The sequence below is a fragment of the Saccostrea echinata genome, unplaced genomic scaffold, assembly GCF_033153115.1.
Source record: "Saccostrea echinata isolate AGI-Se365-2 ecotype Australia unplaced genomic scaffold, CSIRO_AGI_Sech_v1 ptg000009l, whole genome shotgun sequence".
Classification (NCBI taxonomy): Eukaryota; Metazoa; Mollusca; class Bivalvia; order Ostreida; family Ostreidae; genus Saccostrea; species Saccostrea echinata.
This window is the reverse complement of record NW_026889758.1, coordinates 20,070,845-20,093,098: the sequence shown is the minus strand read 5'-3', so window position 1 is coordinate 20,093,098 and position 22,254 is coordinate 20,070,845. Positions and strand designations below refer to the sequence as shown.

The 22,254-nt window shown below is 32.9% G+C and overlaps 1 protein-coding gene across 1 annotated transcript in view; it reads left to right on the top strand.

The window, feature by feature from the left end:
* The window catches only part of LOC133181968 (inactive tyrosine-protein kinase 7-like), a 75,305-nt gene that overhangs the window by 18,090 nt on the left and 34,961 nt on the right, over positions 1–22,254 (top strand). Inside the window, 2 exon segments of the mRNA XM_061316637.1 lie at positions 2,511–2,579; positions 7,592–7,879. Of these exon segments, the coding sequence (XP_061172621.1) occupies positions 2,511–2,579; positions 7,592–7,879 (357 nt within the window).

Here is a 22,254-nt window from a genome sequence, read left to right as displayed (position 1 = left end):
TCTTTTCCTATCTTTTTAAAAAACATATTTCTATATAAGTAATGATCAGTTTTTAAAGGCGTTGGTGTGACCCTAATTTTCACATTTCAAAAAGTTCAAATTATTTTTTTTAAATAGAGCGTTGCTATGGAAATTAGCCGGAAAAATATGAATAAAAATCTTAAAAATGTTCTGTTTCCTTGGATACGTACCCTTGTATGTAGATTCCCAAAACTTTTATGATTGATATTTATGAACAACTAACCCGACTTTCAAGTTTGACTACCACCCAATCTCTAACTGGATGCAAAAAGCTAGCACATAGGGTTAAATATTGATATAAAGTTACCAAAATCGAACATTTTCCCTTCTTGGTAACCATAGCAACAGTGTTGTAATTTTCATCAAACTTAATCAATATATGATATTCAACTTTAGTTTTACCAGATAGGTACTATTCAAGGTGAGTTAAATAATATGTTTCTTGATTAAAGGGTAAATTCCTAAAGCTGCAAAAAATATCACTTTAAACAACTGGTATGTTGTTTCCATGGTTACACTGCAAAGTAACAATTAATCCCAATTTTTCTTATGGCGTCGGTGTTGCATGGTCCTAAGGATGTATATGTACCAGTCATGATTTTTATTCTTTTTCTTTAAGATAGCTAAGCATTAACCCATTCTTAGCAACAGATTTTGCATGGTTACACTGTGTTACCATGGCAACCATGAAATTTATTTTTAAAATAATATTGCCAATACCTAATTACTTAAGGTCAAATATTTTTATTGTTTTTCTTATGTTGTTGATTGAGTTTGATCATGTAACACCTATCATTAGTGAATATTGAGAGTTTTTCAGCATTTTTCAGCATCTAAAATGTATTCCAAATGTACCCATGGTTACCATTTACTTAGAGATAGATTCTAAATAATTTCTTTATAGCATAAGTGGCAACAAGGTGTCATGTTTTTGAGAGAATTGTTTGTTTGTTTTTCTTAGTCTTTATTAAGGCTTAATAAAGATTCAAAGTAGCTGAAAATCTCAATTTTTCAAACTTTTCTGGCTGTTACCATGGCAACCAAGACACATAGCAACGAAATTTTATTTGAAATATGTTTTTGGTGTCAAGTACTAATAATTGGCAAAGTTTCATCAAAATCGGTGACTATGCGTGGCAAAGAAGTTTAAGTGGTTATAGAGAATGGCTATTAACTTTCTATAAACTTTATTACTCGGCTGGGTACAGATATACAATTTTTTCTGTTGAATTGTACAACCAAATATATATGTTTTAATTCAGGATAAGTTTTGGTTTTTTGGAAAATTTTAACTTCACCAGAGATGTCTTTTTCTGTTATCACAAGACAGTAACATAAAGTTGGGCATTGGAATACAGTTTTTGCAATTAAAATTCATCAAAATAAGTTGCTTTCAATTTATTTTGATCTATCTCAAACTCTGAGATAGATCAAAATAAATTGTTTTAAATATTATCTATCAAATGTATTTACAAAAAGACCGGATAAAAAAATTCCAGAAAACTAGTATTGAATTGGAAGCTTGTTTTAAAAAAAGTTGACTTAGTCTCTCTCGTTAAGGACTTCTTCAGTAGCAGATTTATAAAGGGTGTGTACCCCCTCCCCAACACTTTTTTTTTAATTTTGCATAATAGTATTTAGTACAATCACAATCACACAAGTAAATATTCGGTAAGACATCGTTTGTATTTGTCAAATATATAAATTGGGGGAAAATACATTTTTTTTTATTATTTCATATCCTAGAAGCAACGTTTGGTATTTGATTCCCAGACTGAACACTACAAGTTTTGTGCTCACAGATGATACTTTTATAATAGAATGCACAATTTTGTTTCTTTTCAATATTTTTTTTTTTAAATCTGTAAAAATCAAGACTGGATGGCTTTGGTTCCTATTATGCGGTCTCTGCTCTGTTCTAAAGAAATTTAGTTTAAAATGAAAAATTTACCATCCTTCTTGGGTTAACGCATCTGAAAGACCCGCCCATATTACTGATCATTATCCAATAGGAAAAGTGCATTCATTGTAAACAAAAACGCACATGGTGAAAAGGTGCGTACTCCCTCAAGAATCTCCATTGATAAGTATATCTAGCTGAAGATAAAGAGGAGAATACCTAATATATTCTTTAGATCTTTCTTGTTCAGATTCATTTAAAGGTACCGGAGATTGTATGGCTTGTGATCGGAGTGACTTAATCCTCGTCTCTATCTTTGTCAACAAAAGCGCGCGCCGATCCCCGGTTTGTCTTGCCTGACCCTGCCTCCTGGCGGAGTGATATATTCCACGGCTTATTCTCACCCTCAGCAATAATCGTCAACACGAGAAGAAAGGATAATCAATAGCGGTAAATTTCACGGTACATCGTGTTTTATTTTACTGATTGTATTTCAGCAACTTTGATGAGTTGTGAAATGTAAATGAACAGATTGTGACGAAAAAAGAAAGCGTGAAAATTAATTTCAAGGTTTCCAATGCACTGACAGGATTTTACCATTTTATCAGAATGGATGGGAGAACTTGGTGGACAATTGTATTTTGCTCGTTTAACATCGGTAAGTGAAATTCGACAAAATTAAAATCGATGGATGGTTATAAGTGATTAAGTTCTAGGCCCTTTAAAATGCTGAGAACTAATAAGTCAATTTGAAGAACTGTACAAATATTTCAGTTAATCTGTTTAGTGATAAAGAATTATATATTGTATAAATGAAAAAAACAATTTTTTTTTTTAAATTATTATTGAATTACTTATCTGTGCACATTATACAATCGTTTCAGTGACTGTTTCTTCTTTAAAAAAAAATTCCAACAAGGATGTTTAACTTTGGAGCAGGTGTACATATTATATAGGATGTTACCCCCCTTTCCTATCTGAAAAAACAAAATGTCATTTATAACCTACAGAGCTATTGCCATTTCTCCAGCAACAATTATCTCAATCTCTTAACAGTCAGAACAGCTCGCATCAAAATTAACCTCCAGTGGCCAAGTCTGAAGCAACCTATAACACCTTATTGTGCCATTTTGAAGAATATTGCACATCTGATGCCACTTGGTTTTAAATTAACAACAATAAAAAATCAGATTTCACCAATTACACATGAAAATGGGGGTATAATCCTGTACTGCTGGATTATCAAAAATACTAGACTTCCTGAAGTCTTTTAATTATAAAACTTAAAGACCATTTATGGTCCAGATTAGACAAGGGGTGTCATTTGCTATCAGTTGTTACAAGGTGTCATATTTGTGTAATCATTCTGATAATGGCTAGACTTACATGCTTGTGTGCATGTTGATATGTAAAGCTGCCCAGGGTGCAAATTGCCTAGGTTATATAGGAATGATCACCGCTTTTTATGGCCTTTTCTTACTCTACAGTAGTGTTTTTCTGTTAGGTATAATCGCCAAATATTCCTGATGCTTCTTGAATTAACAATTAAAATGCATGAATTATGCAGAATGTAATTTTTATTACACATGCCAGTATGCCATAAAAATCCATTTATCACCCATTAGGTGGTCACATTGACCCCAGTGTGTCTGTATACACACAAACACTGAAAACTGCAGAGCAATTAGTCAGAATTGATGGAACTGGCTGGAGGTTACATGCTTCTTGCTGTTTTTTATGAGAGTTTCCACTGAGATAAGGGGGATATTTTTCTGCCCCCCTCATCCCACTGTGATTCATGCTATTTTTGAAGGTTTCAGATAAAACCATTGTTTTCCAGCCCCAGGCAGCAGATTCTGTTCAGGAAGACAGTGCAAGCATCTTAGGAGTAAGCTCTGTATAAGATCAGAGCAGGGATGTGTAACACCCCTCGTAAAACAGACACCCTATCTCCTACCTAATGACTATTTATATACATTCTGATAACCCTCATATAACTCAATTCTAAATCAGATCTAATTTAAAAAAATATTTGCCTTGTGTCATCCTATTTAAGCAAATATGTCAATTTAGTACCATCACAAAGAGGCTTTTTCCACTGATGTTTTAACATGTGAAGAACAATCTATTATTACATACATAGGTTGATTCATAGTAAACAAAATAGTAATATCCTCAGGAAAACCAAGGAGTTGTTTATGATTTAGAATTTGAGTTCCCAGGTGTCATTATTTGCACCCGATAAGATATAACAAAGGTGGGTAGGTGTCGGAGACAGATGACTGTTGGTTCAGGGTATATCCCGAGGGCTGACTGCTCTGTGGCGCGTGTCCTAGCCAATTCAATACAATCAAACACGGTAAAGTCAGTTAATGATCAAGATTCCAGGCAGAAAGAGCTTGGCAAAACAATGTAATGGGTAATTGAACTGAAATAGTCTGATAGCTTTGTGTTTTATGTCCCAGTTTTACTAAAATGTTTTCTTTCATTTCACCAGTGATTTATAGCTGATATCACGGATTTAATGACATTTTTAAAGTACAACTACTTCCCCTATAAAAAGTGAATTTAATATTTTTTTTAATCATTCGGTTGAGTTTTTGTGGAAGTTTCAAAGTTTTTCCCTAAACAGCTTATAGTTTACTTACTCTACTGACGAACATAGGATGCTTTATACATGTTTAATTTACATTAAGTTTGCATTTATAATGACGATTTTATGGAATGGTATTATGCATATTAAATATGAGTGTTTTGAAATGGTAAATAAAGCCATTAATGAGATTTCAGACACCTAAAAAGACATTCAGCTGTAGCAGAAGATTAATGAGGTTTGAAATACAAAGTTAACAACAAATGAATTTCAGTCTACATTTAGTGTATGCAACCAAGTTGAAGAAAGAAAGTTTTTTTTATGATTTAGATAATAAAAAAATTAAAATTTCATTATTTACCGACCTCAGTAACTTATTATTTTTTTTTATTGGGGGGGGGGGGGGGACAAAACACAATGGATAAAAAGAATAGAAACTAGTACTATATGTAACTGGATTGAACCATTACATATTTTTCCCAAATGCCTCCCCTACTCCCTTGTGGTGCCCCATTTCTTACTATCTTTGATAAATTAGGCAATAATTTCATATGATAACATTTGTTTTATTTTATACTAAAGTACATTTTTTGGATCACAACATAAATACAGTCATATGAGTATTAGCCATGCAGATTTCTGTGCAGTTGAATGCTCTTGTTTTAATATCATCTATTATCATCTCATAGTAAAGGACTACATATTAAAATTAAAAGAATTTCATTGAAAACTTTAAATGCTACAGCAGTCAAAAAATATTAAGCAATAAGAATTCAACAGATGCATGCATGTGCATGTGTTTATTTCTGATGGTACCATAATGCATATTATTTGCCTATATAAATTCTGAATTTTGTTTCTTTTTTCTCTGAAATCTCAAAAAAAAAAAAAAAACCCAAAAACATTTAAAACTATATAGCCATTCAGATTTCAGCATGCATACATGCACTATGTATGTTTTCTAGATCTCTCACATGTACCCTTTTTACAGTGTTTCATAATACATCTGTGTTGAGTTTTAAGGTCAAGATCTAGTAAATGAAGAGTGCCTACAGATTTCTCAAATTTGAGAAACGGATTCCTTTAATAATCTTTTACAATTATAGCTTAATAAATTAAGGTGTATCGGGACATAATTTTTAGATAAACTCAATGAAAAAAACATATTTTAAACTGCCCTTTTCAATGAAAAATGAAGAAAATCAGGTGTAAGAATGAGAGTTTTCTCATCTCAGACATAGGAAATGTATCTATATTGCCTACAGACTCTCAGAAAACAGTTATTCATATCTTCTTGACCTCTACTTTAAAATAATATTAAATTGAATATAGGTTTCGAGGTTCCTTTTAACATGGTTTCAAATTGAATTCCGTGAAATGCGTCATTTTCTACATAATTCTGTTATAGCCGTAAAGTACGGGAAAAATTAAGTTTAAATCAATTATGATGTCATAATGGATATAGTACCAAAACACAGTCTAAACTCATTTACTAGATCTTGACCTTAAACTATATTTTATAGTTAAGAAATAAAGTTAGGATCATTAAAGTATTAGCCAATCACTTATCAGAATTCAGCATAAGAGTATGCATGTCCTTACATTATGTTTTAATAGTATCATAATGTAGGAAAATATTGTACTTATATATATATATATATATATAACTTATATATATATATATATATTTCTAAATTTTGTCATATTTTGTTGAATAGTAAGAAAATTATGGTCACTTAAAGTTTTAGCCAATAAATTTGCAGAGCATGTGAATGCACATTTTTTTTTCAAAAAACTTGGTATATGTCATGTTATAGAACCTCATATGTACATATATTTTAAATTTCATATTATTTTGTCCAAAAAATAAGAAAAGGATTGAGATTTTTGTCCCAGCCAATCAGAACAAAGCACACTTGCATGTAGATGTGTTCATGCTAATTCAACAATGTCATTTTGTCTTGACTATGTATATTTGTTTATGTACTGAGTTTCAAAGTATTTCATATAAAATATGACAGTTGAAGCTTTTTGAATTATATCAGTCATTTTATTTGACACACATGCATGCATGTGCATGCAAAATGACCTTCATTCTGCACATATACACAACATGTCTACTAACCCTAAAATGGTTTCACCTCAATCTGATGAGTAGCTTCCGAGACCACTCTTGGACAAAAAAGTATCGGAGAAGAAATAAGAAACAAAGTAAAAACAATATGTTTTAATCCCAAACTTCGTTTGGTGAACATAAATAGCCAACTAAGCCAAGATATTCTAAAATAGGAGGAATGATACTATAAAAACTGAATAAATATTGAATCAAGTAAGAACAAAATTTGTTTTGTCTGTAATAAATGCAGGCTAAAACTGATAATTTGTTTCCTGAGTCTCTAAAATTTATCACCTAACCTTTCAGGATCTTCATAAATCACCTTAATTAATCGAGCTTGTACTTTTAGAAAGGAATTTAAAAATATGTCTGACACAGTGTTAATCTTTTTGCCCTGTGAGAGATGATGGCCTTTTTTTTTTGAAGGGATGTTTAACAGAATAAGATGAGAGAAGGATATCCCTGGTTTTAGATCCCCCTCATAATTCACTACAACAAGTCTGCTTGGGGGATCCTCTTTCCCTATTACACCCATCTCAGCAGATAAACTTCTCTCAAGTCTCCAGAATTCCAATCTTTTTTCCCAAAGTATATGAGAGCTAAGTTTTTTAAACAAAATGTGCTTTCATTATTTGCCGCTTCTGTAAAATACAGTGATCAATAGTCCAATAAAAAATTAGACTTGGAGTTTTAGGATAAAATAAGTCTTCAGAAATTGAAGTGATTGTTGTAACTGATCCCGACTTCAAGCTCTGCTGACAAATTGCTGCAGCTGCACATAGCGCTGGAAGCCAAAAAACACGGAGCAGCATTTACAAAACATACTAAATCTGCCCTCAAATTTCATTCAAAGAAAATGGAGAATATAATTGAAGTAGCATACAAGAAAATCTTAAGTACAAGTTGTTTTGTAAAAACATATTCTTTATACTGGTAATCTTTAATCTATTTTCATTTGTAGTTTGGTCCCAGGACACATTTTACTTCAGTTCCAAACCCGAGGACATGGATGTCATTGAAGGTTCCGAGGTGTTACTAAGATGTGACGTCTCCAACCGCTATCATATCGTATTTAGTTGGACCCACAACAGGAAGCCTTTAGTCCCCACCAGTAGGCGGTTCCAAGAGGGGAGCCACTTACACATCCTCAGAGTCACAAGGGAATTGGATTCCGGCACCTTTGCTTGTATTGCCACAAACAAGACATCTGGACATTCCCTAGTTAGTGAAGCTTCCCTCAACATACAATGTGAGTCCTGACAATTTATTAAAAGAATGTCAAATAAATGGCTTCCTGGCTTGTATCATTGTGTAGTGTATAAAAGCTGAAGACTATATAATGCAAAATATTCAAAATTTATATCTGAATTTTGTGACTGTGGAAGGTTTGATTTATAGCATTGGTTCCAAAAAAGTCACACGAAGCCATTTTCAAAAATGTTTTAAAGTGTATTATCAATTAATGTTCATATAAGACAAATTTTGCTTTCATGATTTAGAATTCTGTCTTGCTACTGAGCAACAGGTGTCAGAAAGTTTTATATATTTGTTTATACAATAAGTGTTGATAATAGAATACAAACTTAACAATTTACTGTCATAATAGCTTATCACAGAATCTCAGATAAGCTTGCAGTGGATAGAGTTTATGGAAGTTTACCATGTGTATAATGTTCAAATGGGAGATATCATCTTGACTCTGTTTTAGAGGGGTATAAAAATGTGAATGTGAAGAGTAAAGCTATCATTGGAAATATAAAATCCCATCAAATCAGCCAATGATCTAGACGGTGAAGTTTACCAAATCTTCTGTGGATTACTAGTATAACCAGTGGGTAGAATTTTTTTTTCTACGTTCAGATCATTGCTGTAATAAAGGCCTGATAAAGTTGGCCATTACACAGACCAAATGTTGGTGATGGCTGCAAGATAAAATAGACATGGAGAGGAAGTCAGTATTGTTCCAGTGTGAGGGGTTTTTTTTTTGCAGTTTAATGTCACTGCTTTTTACAAAGAAAAAAAATGTGAAAGACAAGTGAAAGACTGCATAATATTGATGTAACCTTTGACAAAAAAAGTGGCTTTATTTGTTGAAATAACATGCAGTCAGGCATTGTAGACTGAAACAATCTGACAGGTTTTACACTGGTCAGTCTGAGCTTCAAACGAATTATCACAGAAAATATTATTACATCTGATTAACCTTGAACTGACACTTCTTTCCTGAATTAGACATGAACACTTTGTTCTTGCCAAATAAAAACAACAATGGAAGGGCCAGTTGACTTGTCTATTTAGGAATTAACTGACAAAAGTTGGGCCTACTTCCCTTAGTCATTTAAAAACTTTTGTCACCTTATATTGAATACCTTGAAATAGGCTTGAATCCTTTTTTTATTATCAACAAAATGGACAAACTAGATCTATGAAGTGTACATCCAAACTGAATGATGGGAGAGGACTGAAGCTGGCTAATGCTGCATACATAATGCCTTCAAATGTAGAAATAATGATTTAAAACTTGTTTGAAATGTGATTTCAGACAGCTGTGTGCAGACTTTCAGAGGTATAAGTAATGTGCATTATCCTTTACATTGCTAATATTGAGATAAGCTAGTATTAATTGTGCAGTTGGGCAGCCATTCTGAGAATTAATGGTGGTGATCTTGGGTGGCCTTTTTCTTGTTTATCCAATGAAGCATTTGGCATTATGCTGGAGGAGACATCAGCCATGATAAATGGGAACCCTAGTCTTTTGACTGAGGACTTGGTGCTTGTAATAGAGGCATTTCAATGATCCAGGTGAAACAAGATTGCCGATGTAAGGACCTGGTTTCATTTCCATGTCCTTTGTTTGGTCTTTCTGCCTCTCTTTGTCCCATTTTTACCAACCACCCAAGTAACAATATTTCCTATTTTCTTGTTTTGAACCAAGTCTGCAAGGGGAGATAATTAAAACAGATTTGATTCCTCCTGTTAGAATGCCAAAGAAGTGTTACTTGTGTTATCTTGATTTTCATGTTACTTTTGTCAGAAATTGGTCTGTGGGGTTTGAAATGGCATTTAATCTTTATATATATTTATATCTTTTTATTATGTGAAAATTGACTTCAGATTTGAAAAAAAAATGGTAATTTTAAAATAGGACCATGAAATGTTTTAATTCTGGCTTTATAAATTTTCCATTGATAAACATCTTTGAAAATCCTGTTTCTGTAATTTTATGAATGACATTTTTCCCACTCATGTGTTGAAATTACATGCTGCAATAGCTAGATTTAATCTGCTGTGAAATTTTGATTGACAGCTTTTGTGTACTTGCCATCACTATCTTTTATTTAAGCATATAATAAAAGCTGTTTTCCCAAATTACCCAAATATAACCTGGTTGTGTCATTCTAAAAAATAAGATCATTTTGTTGCTGTGAACTTTGCCTCTCATATTTCAAAATGGCTGTCTTGAGATGTCTTATTGACATGAGTTTTTTTCTTTTCTTATTTTTTACTGGCAGCTTTATGCTGTATCATATAAGGGCCGATTTTCCTAGTGGTCCTAATTTGAATTGACAGCTATCAGGAATTTCTATGGCTGACTTCTTTTCTGGTTCAGTGAATAGTAATAATGGTTTATCAAGGTGGTAAAGATGAAAATCCTTACATAATTAGGTAGAGGGAATAATAGAAATGCTGTTATTACAATTCAATGAGAAATTGTGAGGTTCATCTCATGTGGTCCTTCATTGACACACATGGCATTCACTGATGGGAGAGAGATTTTACATAGTGCCCTTATTATCAGCAGTGGGAACTTATACATTTTAATGTATGTGACAGACCTTTCGTAATATTTTATTATACTTTAAGTCATAGAAATTAAGTGTACTTGGTATTGTTCACATTGTTCAGCTTCCAATAACTTTTATGAAATACATTTTAAAGGGAACTATTTTCTTAGCAAAGTTTTATTGCTTTCAGTATAAAGACTTTTTGTAGAAAATCTCAAATACGGATTCCAGTGTCTTACAAAGATTAAGAAGGGAAGGTTTGGGGATTCTCCAGGGTTGATGGCAGGCTTGTATATAGATTCTTTTCTCACTGAGAAGAAAAAACTTTCCATGAGAGAATAAAGTAATTGTAGGATTAGCACATTTTCCTTGCCTTGTGTTTCAGCATGCTTAGTGCATGTGTTCATTCATCCCAAAATTTTCTTAAAGTGTACAGTAAACAAAATTTGGAACAAAGTTTTGCAAGTTCCAAAGAAGGATTAAAATTTATTTAAATTTCAAGTGACTGTGACTTCTTTGATGTTTACAGTGAGAGAAAATTCAACTTGGACAGTGAAGAATGTTAGGGAAAAGCCATGAGCAATAGATGAACAAAATTTTCATTTTAACTTATAATCATTTTAATCTTTGCATTGTGTTGTACCCAACATTATAAATAGCAAATATGCATCACCACTTAATGTGTAGTTTTCTCTCCATTAATTGATCATAGTAAATGTGATTCTAACGAGATTATAATCCCTATCCAATAATACCAATAATAGAAATTGATGATAAACTTATTTGTTGTGTGTGTGAGAGCTCAACAAGAACACATATATTTGATCAGCATTTTTTTTTCCAATTTTCTTTCATCATTTTCTCCGTCTGTGATTTACAGCTGTTAATTTCATTCAACTTGAGCAGTTTGTAAGTTGAAGTCTCCTTTCTGAGAGTTTTTTAGCAAGACATCAAAGTGATATCTTTGCCTATATCTTGCTAAACAACTTGATGGATATCCAATCTCACACAGAAATATTTACTCTTCAAATTTTTTTTTCCCCCACAAAGGACAGATTTGATAATATGAATTGAATAATGGTGAATTTTATGACATTTTAGGCTTGTCCTTTTTTTGGATAGCTTCTGTGCCTGTGATTAAGTTAATGCCTGAAGAACAATAGCAGAGATTGGTGCCATATAAATCAGGAATATCAGTCCAATTTCTGTCAATATCCGATGTCAGCTTTGTCACTTGTGTTCCTGATAGCTCTGTCAATAGGAACCTTAGATGATGACTTAACGTTCCTGATAAGCAGCTCAATTATAACTGTTCAAGGGCAAGCAGTTCTTATGTTGAAAATAAAGGGAGTTTCAAAATAAAGTGAATGACTTCTAGATCCCACTGAATTCTGATGATTTTTATCAACAGCTTCAACACAATTCAGGAATTGAGTAATTAAAGGTCAAATTTATATGTTCCTGTGATGAAAATTTGATCCTGGGTCATTTAAATGTTTTCTAGAGGTAACATTAACAATGAGACCATAGTTTGTTAATGACTTAATTCATGTGATGAAGAAAAAGTGATCATTCATTAATTATACATGTACATGGCCATTTGTGGTTGTGAGCATGCTAAATTTAAATCCCCTGAGTACTGTCACCGTGATTAAAAATATCCCAAAACAATCTGTAAGGCACCAAGAGAGCAGTTATAGACTACAAGCAGCAAATAAAAAAGGGTGAACAAATAATAAACCTAGGTTATCTTCATAAAACGAAAGTCATTAACAGTTAAGCTGTTGGATATTAGAGTTGTAATCATATCAGAAACTTAATTATTCAGCCCATTGAATGATACTGGTATTTTGAAGCATTGCAAAACAGAGAGTATAAGTAGAAAGGGTGCAATAGGATTGGAAAAGGAGAGTGTTTGATTGGGATGTTTTCCTCAGAATGGTAATGTGATGACCATTGGTGAGAATTGATCAGTCTGGTAATACAAGATGCCCTTTTCTTCACTTTGTTCTTACCCTATCAGCCCTGATAAATGGGGATCTTGTTCTCCCCCAAACTCTGATTGATGTAGCTTTCTATTTGTAAACCTTGAAGATTGGCCACCATGTTTGTTTCAGAAGTTGGCCTGGTAATCCATTAGGGTGATTAAGCATTTATTTGTGTGAAATCAGCCTTCGTCCAATGACATGGTCAATCAAGATATTGTTTAAGCTTTGGTCAGTCTGACTGTACACCAGCACCCAAATTTCTTTTCATGTTACTATTCAGTGTGGATTTTGGGGACACCTTTTTATACAGTTTGTGTTTAATTTAAGTTTAAAGTTGTTTTAAAGGAAGGAGCCAAATTTAGGGTACTCAGAATTTTGCCCAAACAGTATGTTGAATTGTTGTTCATTATTATGTTCATTATTATTAATACAGAAAATTTTATGATTGTACTTAACTGTAAATCACTCATGCCAGCAAAAAAGCCCCCACCCACCCCCACCCACCCACCATTATGATATTTCACTAGGAGATGAAGTCAGATATTAAAGACACACAGGCAGCACACTTGATGGACTGTAATTGGGTATATTTTATAGATCATATGGATTAAGAATTCTTTGATCACCCTTGACCTGCTGGGGTTTATGGAGTGAGAAGAGAATGTTAATAGCTGATTTGTTCCTGTATCTTATTGTATCACAAACACATTTGCTGCTAGTCAGTTGAATGAAACATCTGGCCATGTTGATACAGTGTTAGGCTAGGACCATGCGGTCTGTAAAAAAAAAAACTAAGAAATAGTTTATCACTAACTGTTATCCCTGCACACCAAACAAAAGACATTACCAGACAGAATGTGATAATTTATCAGCATATTTTTCTGCCATCTCAAAAAGTGTTGAAGATTCCAGATTTCAGGTTAATCAAGAGGAACTAGGATTTATTATCATTGATAACTAGACGTGGAGGGTCAGATTTCAGAAATCTTATGATAATTCTTGCCATGCCTATTTGTCTGTCTGACAGACATTATAAACATTCAGCTACTTGAGTTTTGAACTTTAAAAAAAAAAAAAAAAAATCAATAACACCTAATGTCAGAAGTTAGCTAAAATAGGTGGGTGCATCAAGATTTCTATGTTGAATTTCACAAAGAATTACCAGTATTTTCTGTTTTCTTCCTGTGCGTATTATGATCCCTGTAGATACTTGACAGACAATATTGCTGTGAAAGACAAGATGCTTGGTCAGATGCAACCACACTCGATGCTTATATCTGCCGTGAAATCATTTGCTATCACCACAGGTCTAACATCAATATGAATATGAAATGATTAACTGTTTGACAAAGGATGTTCAAAGTAAGTTACTACCCCTTTGGGTGTATTTACTGTTTTTCCATGATTGTTGTTATATATAAAGGGATTTTTTTACTTGAATGGAATTATAAAAATGTTCATGAAACTTATTTATTTTCAAATGAAAAAACTTTGCTATAGTACAAAAAAGTTTATGGTGTATTGTCATGGCTTTTAGTTTTATGTGCCCCCCCACCCCCCCACCCCCCACCAAAAAAAAATTCTCTTATGGAGAATTATTTATGTGTATTTTTCTTAATTACATTATATTCCAACAGAAAGAGCCTCTGTAGAACTTCTGGTGTTACGCTTGAAATAATTTACTACACATTTGTGTGCTAAACAGACATCTTCCCCTTACAAAAAAGTGGATTAAATCTAATATTTCTTCATCTTTGAAATCCTCCCTGTTTTAGAGTGTTCCAGACATGTATCAGATGGTACAGAGCAAGACATTTTTTTCTGTTATTTGGTATTTCAAAATGAATACATATATTTTTTAAAAAGAATGCTTTACATTTCAATATACAATAATGTACCTGCACAAGAATGAAATGAAGAGTGATGGCTGCACCTGGCTTAGGATTGACAAGGTGGACAACGGAGAAATGAGTTTTTCTCCCACATTGCTTTGATCTCTTCTGTGTTAGACTATGCATTCCAGTGTGGATATCCACTTTCTAATGAAATATAAAAGATGATTTAAAGACTTGATAAGCCTAGCTTCATGTCCTGTCAAAGGATCGTGAGCTTCCACACAATGCTGTGTTTGACCAAAACTTCACATTAAAAGAAATTTGATTTATGAGAAATGGAATTTTTTTTGGCCCTTTATTATCTGAAGCTTATATGTGCTGGAAAACAAGCCAAATAATAAGCTATATCTGTATAAAGCTGGCCAACTGGCATTGTCTTTCCTCTGCTTTTGTCTGATCATCATGTGTTTTTTTGTTCATCTCATGATAGGGATTAGACAAAGGAAGGCTGATAAAGTCAGAGTTTGATGAATTATTTCCCAAATTTAACTCTCTCTTTGTCTGGAATCTTCAATCATTTAATGTTTTTATTCCATCTGATATTTGTGTCTTAATAATTCTTCACACTCATTTACTGTGAATTTTGGAACAGCTACAAAAGTTAGAATGTAAAATAAGTTAGAAATAGATGTACATGTATTAATTTCCTAATTTTTATTCTAAATAAAATTTCTGCTTCTTTTTTAACAGATTTGTGAATGCAACTTATTGACAGTATAATTAATGTGAAGACCTTATCATGGATAATTTATTTTTGAAGTCAAGAGTTAGTTCTTTTTATTATGATATGGGCAATGAAGCTTATAGAGACTGTGAATTCTGATTGGAATCAGATCAATTCATTATCCCCCATCTTTGTTCTGACTCACAAAATCGTAAGAGGATGCACTGTTTTGGCCATAGACAGAAGATCCCTATTCTCATTAATCAAAATAAAGAGAAATGAGTACTGCAACCCTGTTTGACAGCTTTCATGTTTTTTTAACCAAGTTTAATGAGCATCCACTAAGGAAGTGCACACAATTATCTCCCCTTGCCTCTTGTGCTGTTTAAGCCTGAATTTTATGTTTGTTCTTACTGCTTTATAACATGTTTTTGTCACTAGGATATCACTTAAAGTTGAGACACATTATAATTAAGTGTATATCATTCCTACTGATTGATTTATATCCATTTCCTTCAAAACTTTTGTCAGTTTGGATTTTTTCTTGCTGATATTAACTCTGCAAACATGTGCATGGAGAGCTGATCATTTCCAAGTATTTATTTTACTGTTATGTTTGTTAACTACACATGAACTGAGTGACCCCCTGGCTTTGACATGAAATGACCAGCATTTGCTTGTTGGACAGGCAGTCATTAGTGCAGCTACATGCTTCTCTGCCATCTTGACACATTGTCATACACAATCTTATCAGCACAGAGAAGTTCAAGACATAAGACCTAGACATTTTATGGAGACACCTCTGACTTTTTTTCTCTCCCCCTTTGAACTCTTTGGCAAGTATATTGAGTAAAAGTTTGTTTTTGCCATGACCTGATTTGATCCCTTTGCAACCTGAGCATTGATTGGCTGATTTACCTGTCACAGTGCCATCTGTTGACCATTGACTACTCCAGTGCACTCTTCTGAAATTTTATGTTCATTTTATTGTGACATTTATGTGTTGATGTGAATAGGTTTTGTATTGGTTTATACTCGGTTTGACCATAAAGTATAATCATGGAAGAAAGTTTGATGATCAAAAGCAAAAAGATGAACCATCAGAACTTTGTTAATAAGGAATAGGATATGGAGAAATAAACCTCTTCTAAAGGAACAAGACACAACACTAATACTATTATATGTCTTCTTAAATATACTACTCTGCAGGTTTGACAAATTATTTTACAATGGAATATGTGGCTTTGCTTTACAATTGCTTTTAAATAACATTTTGATTGAGGGGAGAAAAATTTGATGCCTTATTTAACAGTCAATAAATGCAGCCTTTTCCCCTGTACTGAGATTAGACTATCTAAGATCAGGGTCTGTTGTAATTAAAAGGTTAACTAGTCTATTTGATGATGCACATGTTGCATTCAACTTACATGTTTGTTTAGATTCCATATCAATTAGCGTTGCACTGTTAATTTGTGTGCAAATTCAAGTTCCTGTTGATTCATCTGAACAAAATTTTAAAGACCCGTTTCCTTTTTATTGGAAGTCAATTAAAATGAAAAAGAAATCTTTATATTTCAAGGCACCATTACTTTCACAAATTGGATCAGGCCAACAATAAAAAAATGATTTGTTTCCTGTACTTCGACTGACCCATCAAAATCACCCCTTCTATTAGTGTGCATTTATCTTTCTCATAGGGGTATTATTCAACCCTTCCAACAAGGCTGCATTTAGTTGATTGAGAGTAGCTTGGGCATTCCAACGCCTTCATACTCTCTGTCTAGTTAGTCCCACAGATGTTCGATTGGAGAAAAGGGCAGACATTACAGAGGCCAGTCCAGTGGGTAAATGTGATTGTTTGCAAGATCAGTAGTCTTGACAAACTCTGGCTACATTGGGCTAGGGGTTAACAAGCTGAAAAACTAGGTGCACAATGCCTGCATGTGTGTGCCAGTGAGAAGAACACCAATGTAAGGTTGAGCTCACAAACCAAACTGTTGCACACCTATTCTCACATAATCCGTCCATATGCGCTATTTGGATGTCGCAAGCAATTTAAATTACATTATTATTAAAATAATTGGTAAATTTTGTAGTGTTTTTGTTTGTGATACGTCTAGTTACCAAACCAACATCGTTAAGTGTTAATACACAGGTTAAAACTTCCCTGGGATCCAAGTATATAGTCTAATAAATGGCTTCTCGATCTGTCGCTTAGGCAAAAGGCAAAGTTTGGACCAATGAATAAAACAAAACAATTACATTTTATGCTAAAAAGCACGACTTTTACATATAACAGTGCATGAATATATTGATTTTTAACACTTTTAGATATTTGTCTACAGTGAAATTTTTTAAAAATATATAATAACTTTGTCGCTAAATTTCTGTAATTTACGTTATCAAAATCTTATATTTGTGTAAACAGCATAAAAGGGTATCTTAAAACATAAAATATCTACTAGAATATCCAACAAAGTCCATAAAATGCAATCAGAAACAAAGAAAAGTTATATGACAGAATACTTACAGAGACACATTGGTCTTTTAACCAGAGGTGAGTGGTTCGTTTTAAGGATGTATTTTACGTTATCAACGATACTTAAAGAATACAAGTAAAATTGTCTTTGCATATTAATTTATTTCTTCTTCCTGACCTACCAAACACGTAAAATATTAAAACGAACATTGATCTGTGCAACTACACATTTTACACCAATTAATCTGATAGAAAGTAATTTACGTTATGTAATTTACGTTATCAGTATAATACATATATGGTACCTATCTTGCAAATAAGACGTCGGGACAATAGGGAACCATGCAGGAAACGTTATTGGTTTCTTCTCGAAAGCATCTTAACATCACCGAACTTCCGATGTAGATCTGATGCAGGAAGCGCCATCAGATAACGTAAATTACGTGTTACCTTTAAAAACTTTCAAATAATTCCTCAAAGATGTATTTTTGGCGTGAATTTCAGTTGATTTTACAAACAAGGTGTACTTCTATTTATTTGTAGCAATATTTTACGCATAAATCTCTCTTCATCGATTACTTGATGAAGCAAAACATTCATAACGTAAATTACAGTAAAAATAACATAAATTAAATATAATTTAATTGCCTTTCTCCGTAATTATATTTCATAGGTTTCATTTAACAGAGATTGTAAAGTCAAAAGCAAAAATTAAAAAAGCATATGGGGAATAAAAGAAGAAAAAATAGGGAGAGGCATAACTAGAGAAAGATAGGAAAAAATACATACCAACAGCAGATCTTACATTGTCATTATATTTAACTGTGAATCTCTCAAAAGGATGAAAAATAATCAGTGTTTGTGGCATTTTGTGGGCAATTGAAAATACTGCATGTCATTAGATGGATGAAAATAAGTTCAAGAAAATATTAATTTTTGGTTTGAATACCAGTAAAATTATAATTTACGTTATCAATATATTTCTTTAAGAAAAAACAATTTTTCTCCAACTGATACGTAGCCCGAACCCTCTCAAGCTAATTTTCACAGTCTCTTCCCAAATTAAATTTTAAAATCCTCTTCTCTTATGATTCATAAACATAAAATTAAGTCGCACAGGAATTCAGCTTAAACATTTCTAGTAAGAAGAAACAGAATTATTTCAGTTGAAAAATAAGATTAAAGCAAATAAAATTTGTTAATTACAAATTAAGAGAAAAAACACTGGCAAAAAACAAAATTTTCGAAGTATTTTTATTAGTACAGACATAGTGCTAAAAAAATCCAAGTGAAACTGAATATTCATTTTGACAATAAAATGATTTTTGACGGGTTCATTTCGATGTAAGATAATAACGTAAATTACGAAGGTAAATACACTACCTATATTGCATATTGAATATTTTTGTCATCATGCATGGTTGAGTTCTGATATTTTGAAAAATAATTCTCCCATGTTTTGTTTGCTAAAAAACATCGACTTCTCCCCCAAATAATGACTTTATTTTTTTAATGAAAGTTAGGCTGCATGTGGACGGATTATGTGAGAATAGGTGTGCAATGGGTTTCTTTCAGTTTTTGGGTGAATGTAATGATTATGTTTGCCTACTGTATTAATAGAAGTTTTAGTGGTATTGAGGTGGCGATTACACCAGTGGCAGGATGAATAGCCCAGTCTTAATGTGGCTGCCTGTTAAGCATCAACATCATCTTCATGATTGGTTGGCCTTTCAGTTTCTCTCTGACAACAGATACCCGGTAGATGTTCTGTGGTGGAAAACTTCACAACAAACTGCACAGTAACCTTTACTGCCTTTTTCTTCACTTAGGCAATGCAATAGCTAAACCCTATGGAATTTCTGTCCACCTTATCATGATTGCAAGTAATTCTAAATTGTCTATAAAATCTGAAAATGATGTGTATACCTCGAGTAGTGTTAGAGGATGTGTTGACAAACCTGTCATCAGGTGTATGTGGCTTTTGACCACTTTCCCTACATGACATCATACATTTCACGGTTAAGTACTGTAATTCTGAACACCAATTTTAGTGCACAGTAACCAAGATACCCCTCTGACCAGTTTTCATAATACTGTATGTGTAATAAATTGGTGTATTCAAAATTTAGTGCAATCACTGGGTATTGAGTTATTGGTGTATTTATGAATTAGCGCTACACACTAACGCGTTCTAAATCATTTATTAGTGGTATTCATGAATAATTGTCCATGCCAAAGCCTCTAAAATATGAAGCCTGCTATGTTAAGTACACATACAGTATTTGGCCATGCAGTCAAAAATTTTTTGCATATTTTGCTTCCCTGCATTTCTTTTTCCTTTCAGCATATATATTGCAATGAAAATATCAATAACTTTAAATGATTTTAATGTTGATTATCAATGTGTTGAGTAATTTAAAAAAAAAAAATACAGACTACCAACCCACCTTGAAAAATGTGGGTTGAAGTACATCAAACGAAAAAGTTTTTAATGATGGCCTCTGTAGATTAAAAGAAATATAAAAAGAGATTAAACTTTTGGATTATTTTCATCCAGTAATCTTTTGATACTGTGACTGTAAACTGAGGAATAAGGAACAAAAGGTCCAAAAAGCACACCAACTGGAAATGCCATATCAAAGGAATTAGAGACATTAATGAATGAAGGGGATAGGATTGAAGAAGGGTGTTGGGTAACTTTTTAAATTGCCACTTGTAACCACTGTGTCACTCTGTGGCAGTCAAGGAGAACCCCTCTCTTGTCAACTGTTTACACATGAAAGTCATTAGAATTAACTGATTACCCCATACCATTATACCAACATTTGTACAGGGTTATGCCAGGAAACATAATATCAGTTTTTACTGTCTTAAACATCTCTTTTTGCAAGTGTTCTATTAGCTCAATCAGTTTTAGCTACTGAGAAAAAAAAAACTACAGTAAATGCACTGACTGGCCCATATACAAAATAAGTTCCAGATTAACCTGAAGGAATACAATGTACCGGTACATGTGCATATTTTTGGCAAATAAGAACATATTTATTGTACTGATGACAAAGATAGACTTTATCTAATCTCTGCAGATGTGTAGCAATTAAAACCTAATTTTTTATTTCTTAAATAATTGACACTCCAGGATTGGCATTTGAAAACTTATTTGTCCACAAACATGAAATCTGGTAACTGGGTATCAATACAAAAAATAAGCAGATCTGTCATCCAGCTGATCAGAAGATAAGGCTAGGGATTTATAGACTTCAGATTTTAATCAGATTGACTAACCCTGAATGAACAGTCAAAAAAGAGCCTTCCATGCTTTCAAGATCTTATGAATGACCTTCGATTTTGGATACACCTTATCTCTTTGCCTAATTATTTTTCTGACATATTTTTGAATTTGAAGTAAATTTCTGGTGGGCTGGAGAGGATAAAAACCTGGGGGATCAAAATTTGCACCCTCCTGACCTGTGCCTCTGAACAATTCATGGTAAACGGACGGTGTAATTTATTTTTTGATATCCCAGCAAAATTTCACGGAGATCTGCCTACTGAGTAGAAACATGGCCATGTTCTAATAAGAAAACCAAACTGGAAAATTCCTTGGGTGCAAAAATCACTATTAATTCAGGCTTTCACTCACTTCTGCTTATTCCAAGGAATAGCTTATTTAAAAATAATGATGAAAACTTTTTTTTACCAGATGTTTTTCAAAAATGAAGGGAAAATTAATTGTGCTTTTAACCAGTTTTTCTTTCTAAAAGCCATCACTTTGACCTTGACTATCAGACCCTTGGTGTGAGGCAGTGGAGTTTGTGTAAGACTTTTGCACCTAGATAATACATATTCATCTATCATCTTCTAGCTGACAACACTTAATAGACTTACAATCCATGTCCTCTTTATGGACTTAATGTAGCATTTGACAACCACAAAAAAATTGCCTGTGAAAATTCTGTGAGGGAGATCCTCAAGGTGATTTCTTCTATAGTTTGGACAGGACTCCCCAGGAAAGTAACAATGAGATCCTTTACTGATATAAGAATTAAAATGCATACAATTCAACGTTATGTCATTTTTCTTCATTTATATGTGTTTAACTTTTTATTATTATTTTCTTAATAGTAAAAGACCTAATCTTGATGGACAGTTTGTTAAACTGTTTGTGACTGAACCTTTTCATCATGTGACAGACTCTTTGAGGAATATAAGAGCCATATCATATATCAGATCCTTTTATGGTCAATTTTGCTTCATTTAAAGAGATCATGGCAGTAGAAAATTGTCTTTTATTGGAATATTTAATACAAGTTCTAGTTACATAGTATAAGCTATGGGTAATTTTGCTGGTTTTGGGTTAAGGACATATCATTGTGTTGCATTAAATTGTTGAGGATCATTATATTATTGATATGGAAGCAGATTTAAATGCAATGTCATGATAAAGTTCATTGGACATTTTTTTCATATACAAGTCATTACAAAACAGAAAAGGAAAGAAAATCAAAACACAGCTAGAAGAGCAACAAAATTTCAAAATGTAAAGAATGCGCAGTTTTGCATATTTTCTCAATGGGAATTTTCCACTAAAAAAGCGTGCTCCTGGATTCTCTTAATGACAATGTACGATTGTTTTGAGATCAAATTCTTTTTTAATCAAAGGAAGTTGGCATTAATTTGAAGATGAATGAAACTTATAAGACAGAATCTAGAATTTAGATGAGAGGTCGACCCCACAGTAACCTTGTTCTATAGAGTTCCTGAACCTTCTCCCAGATAACAGATATTGTCCAGATCCGGCTAAATAATGCTT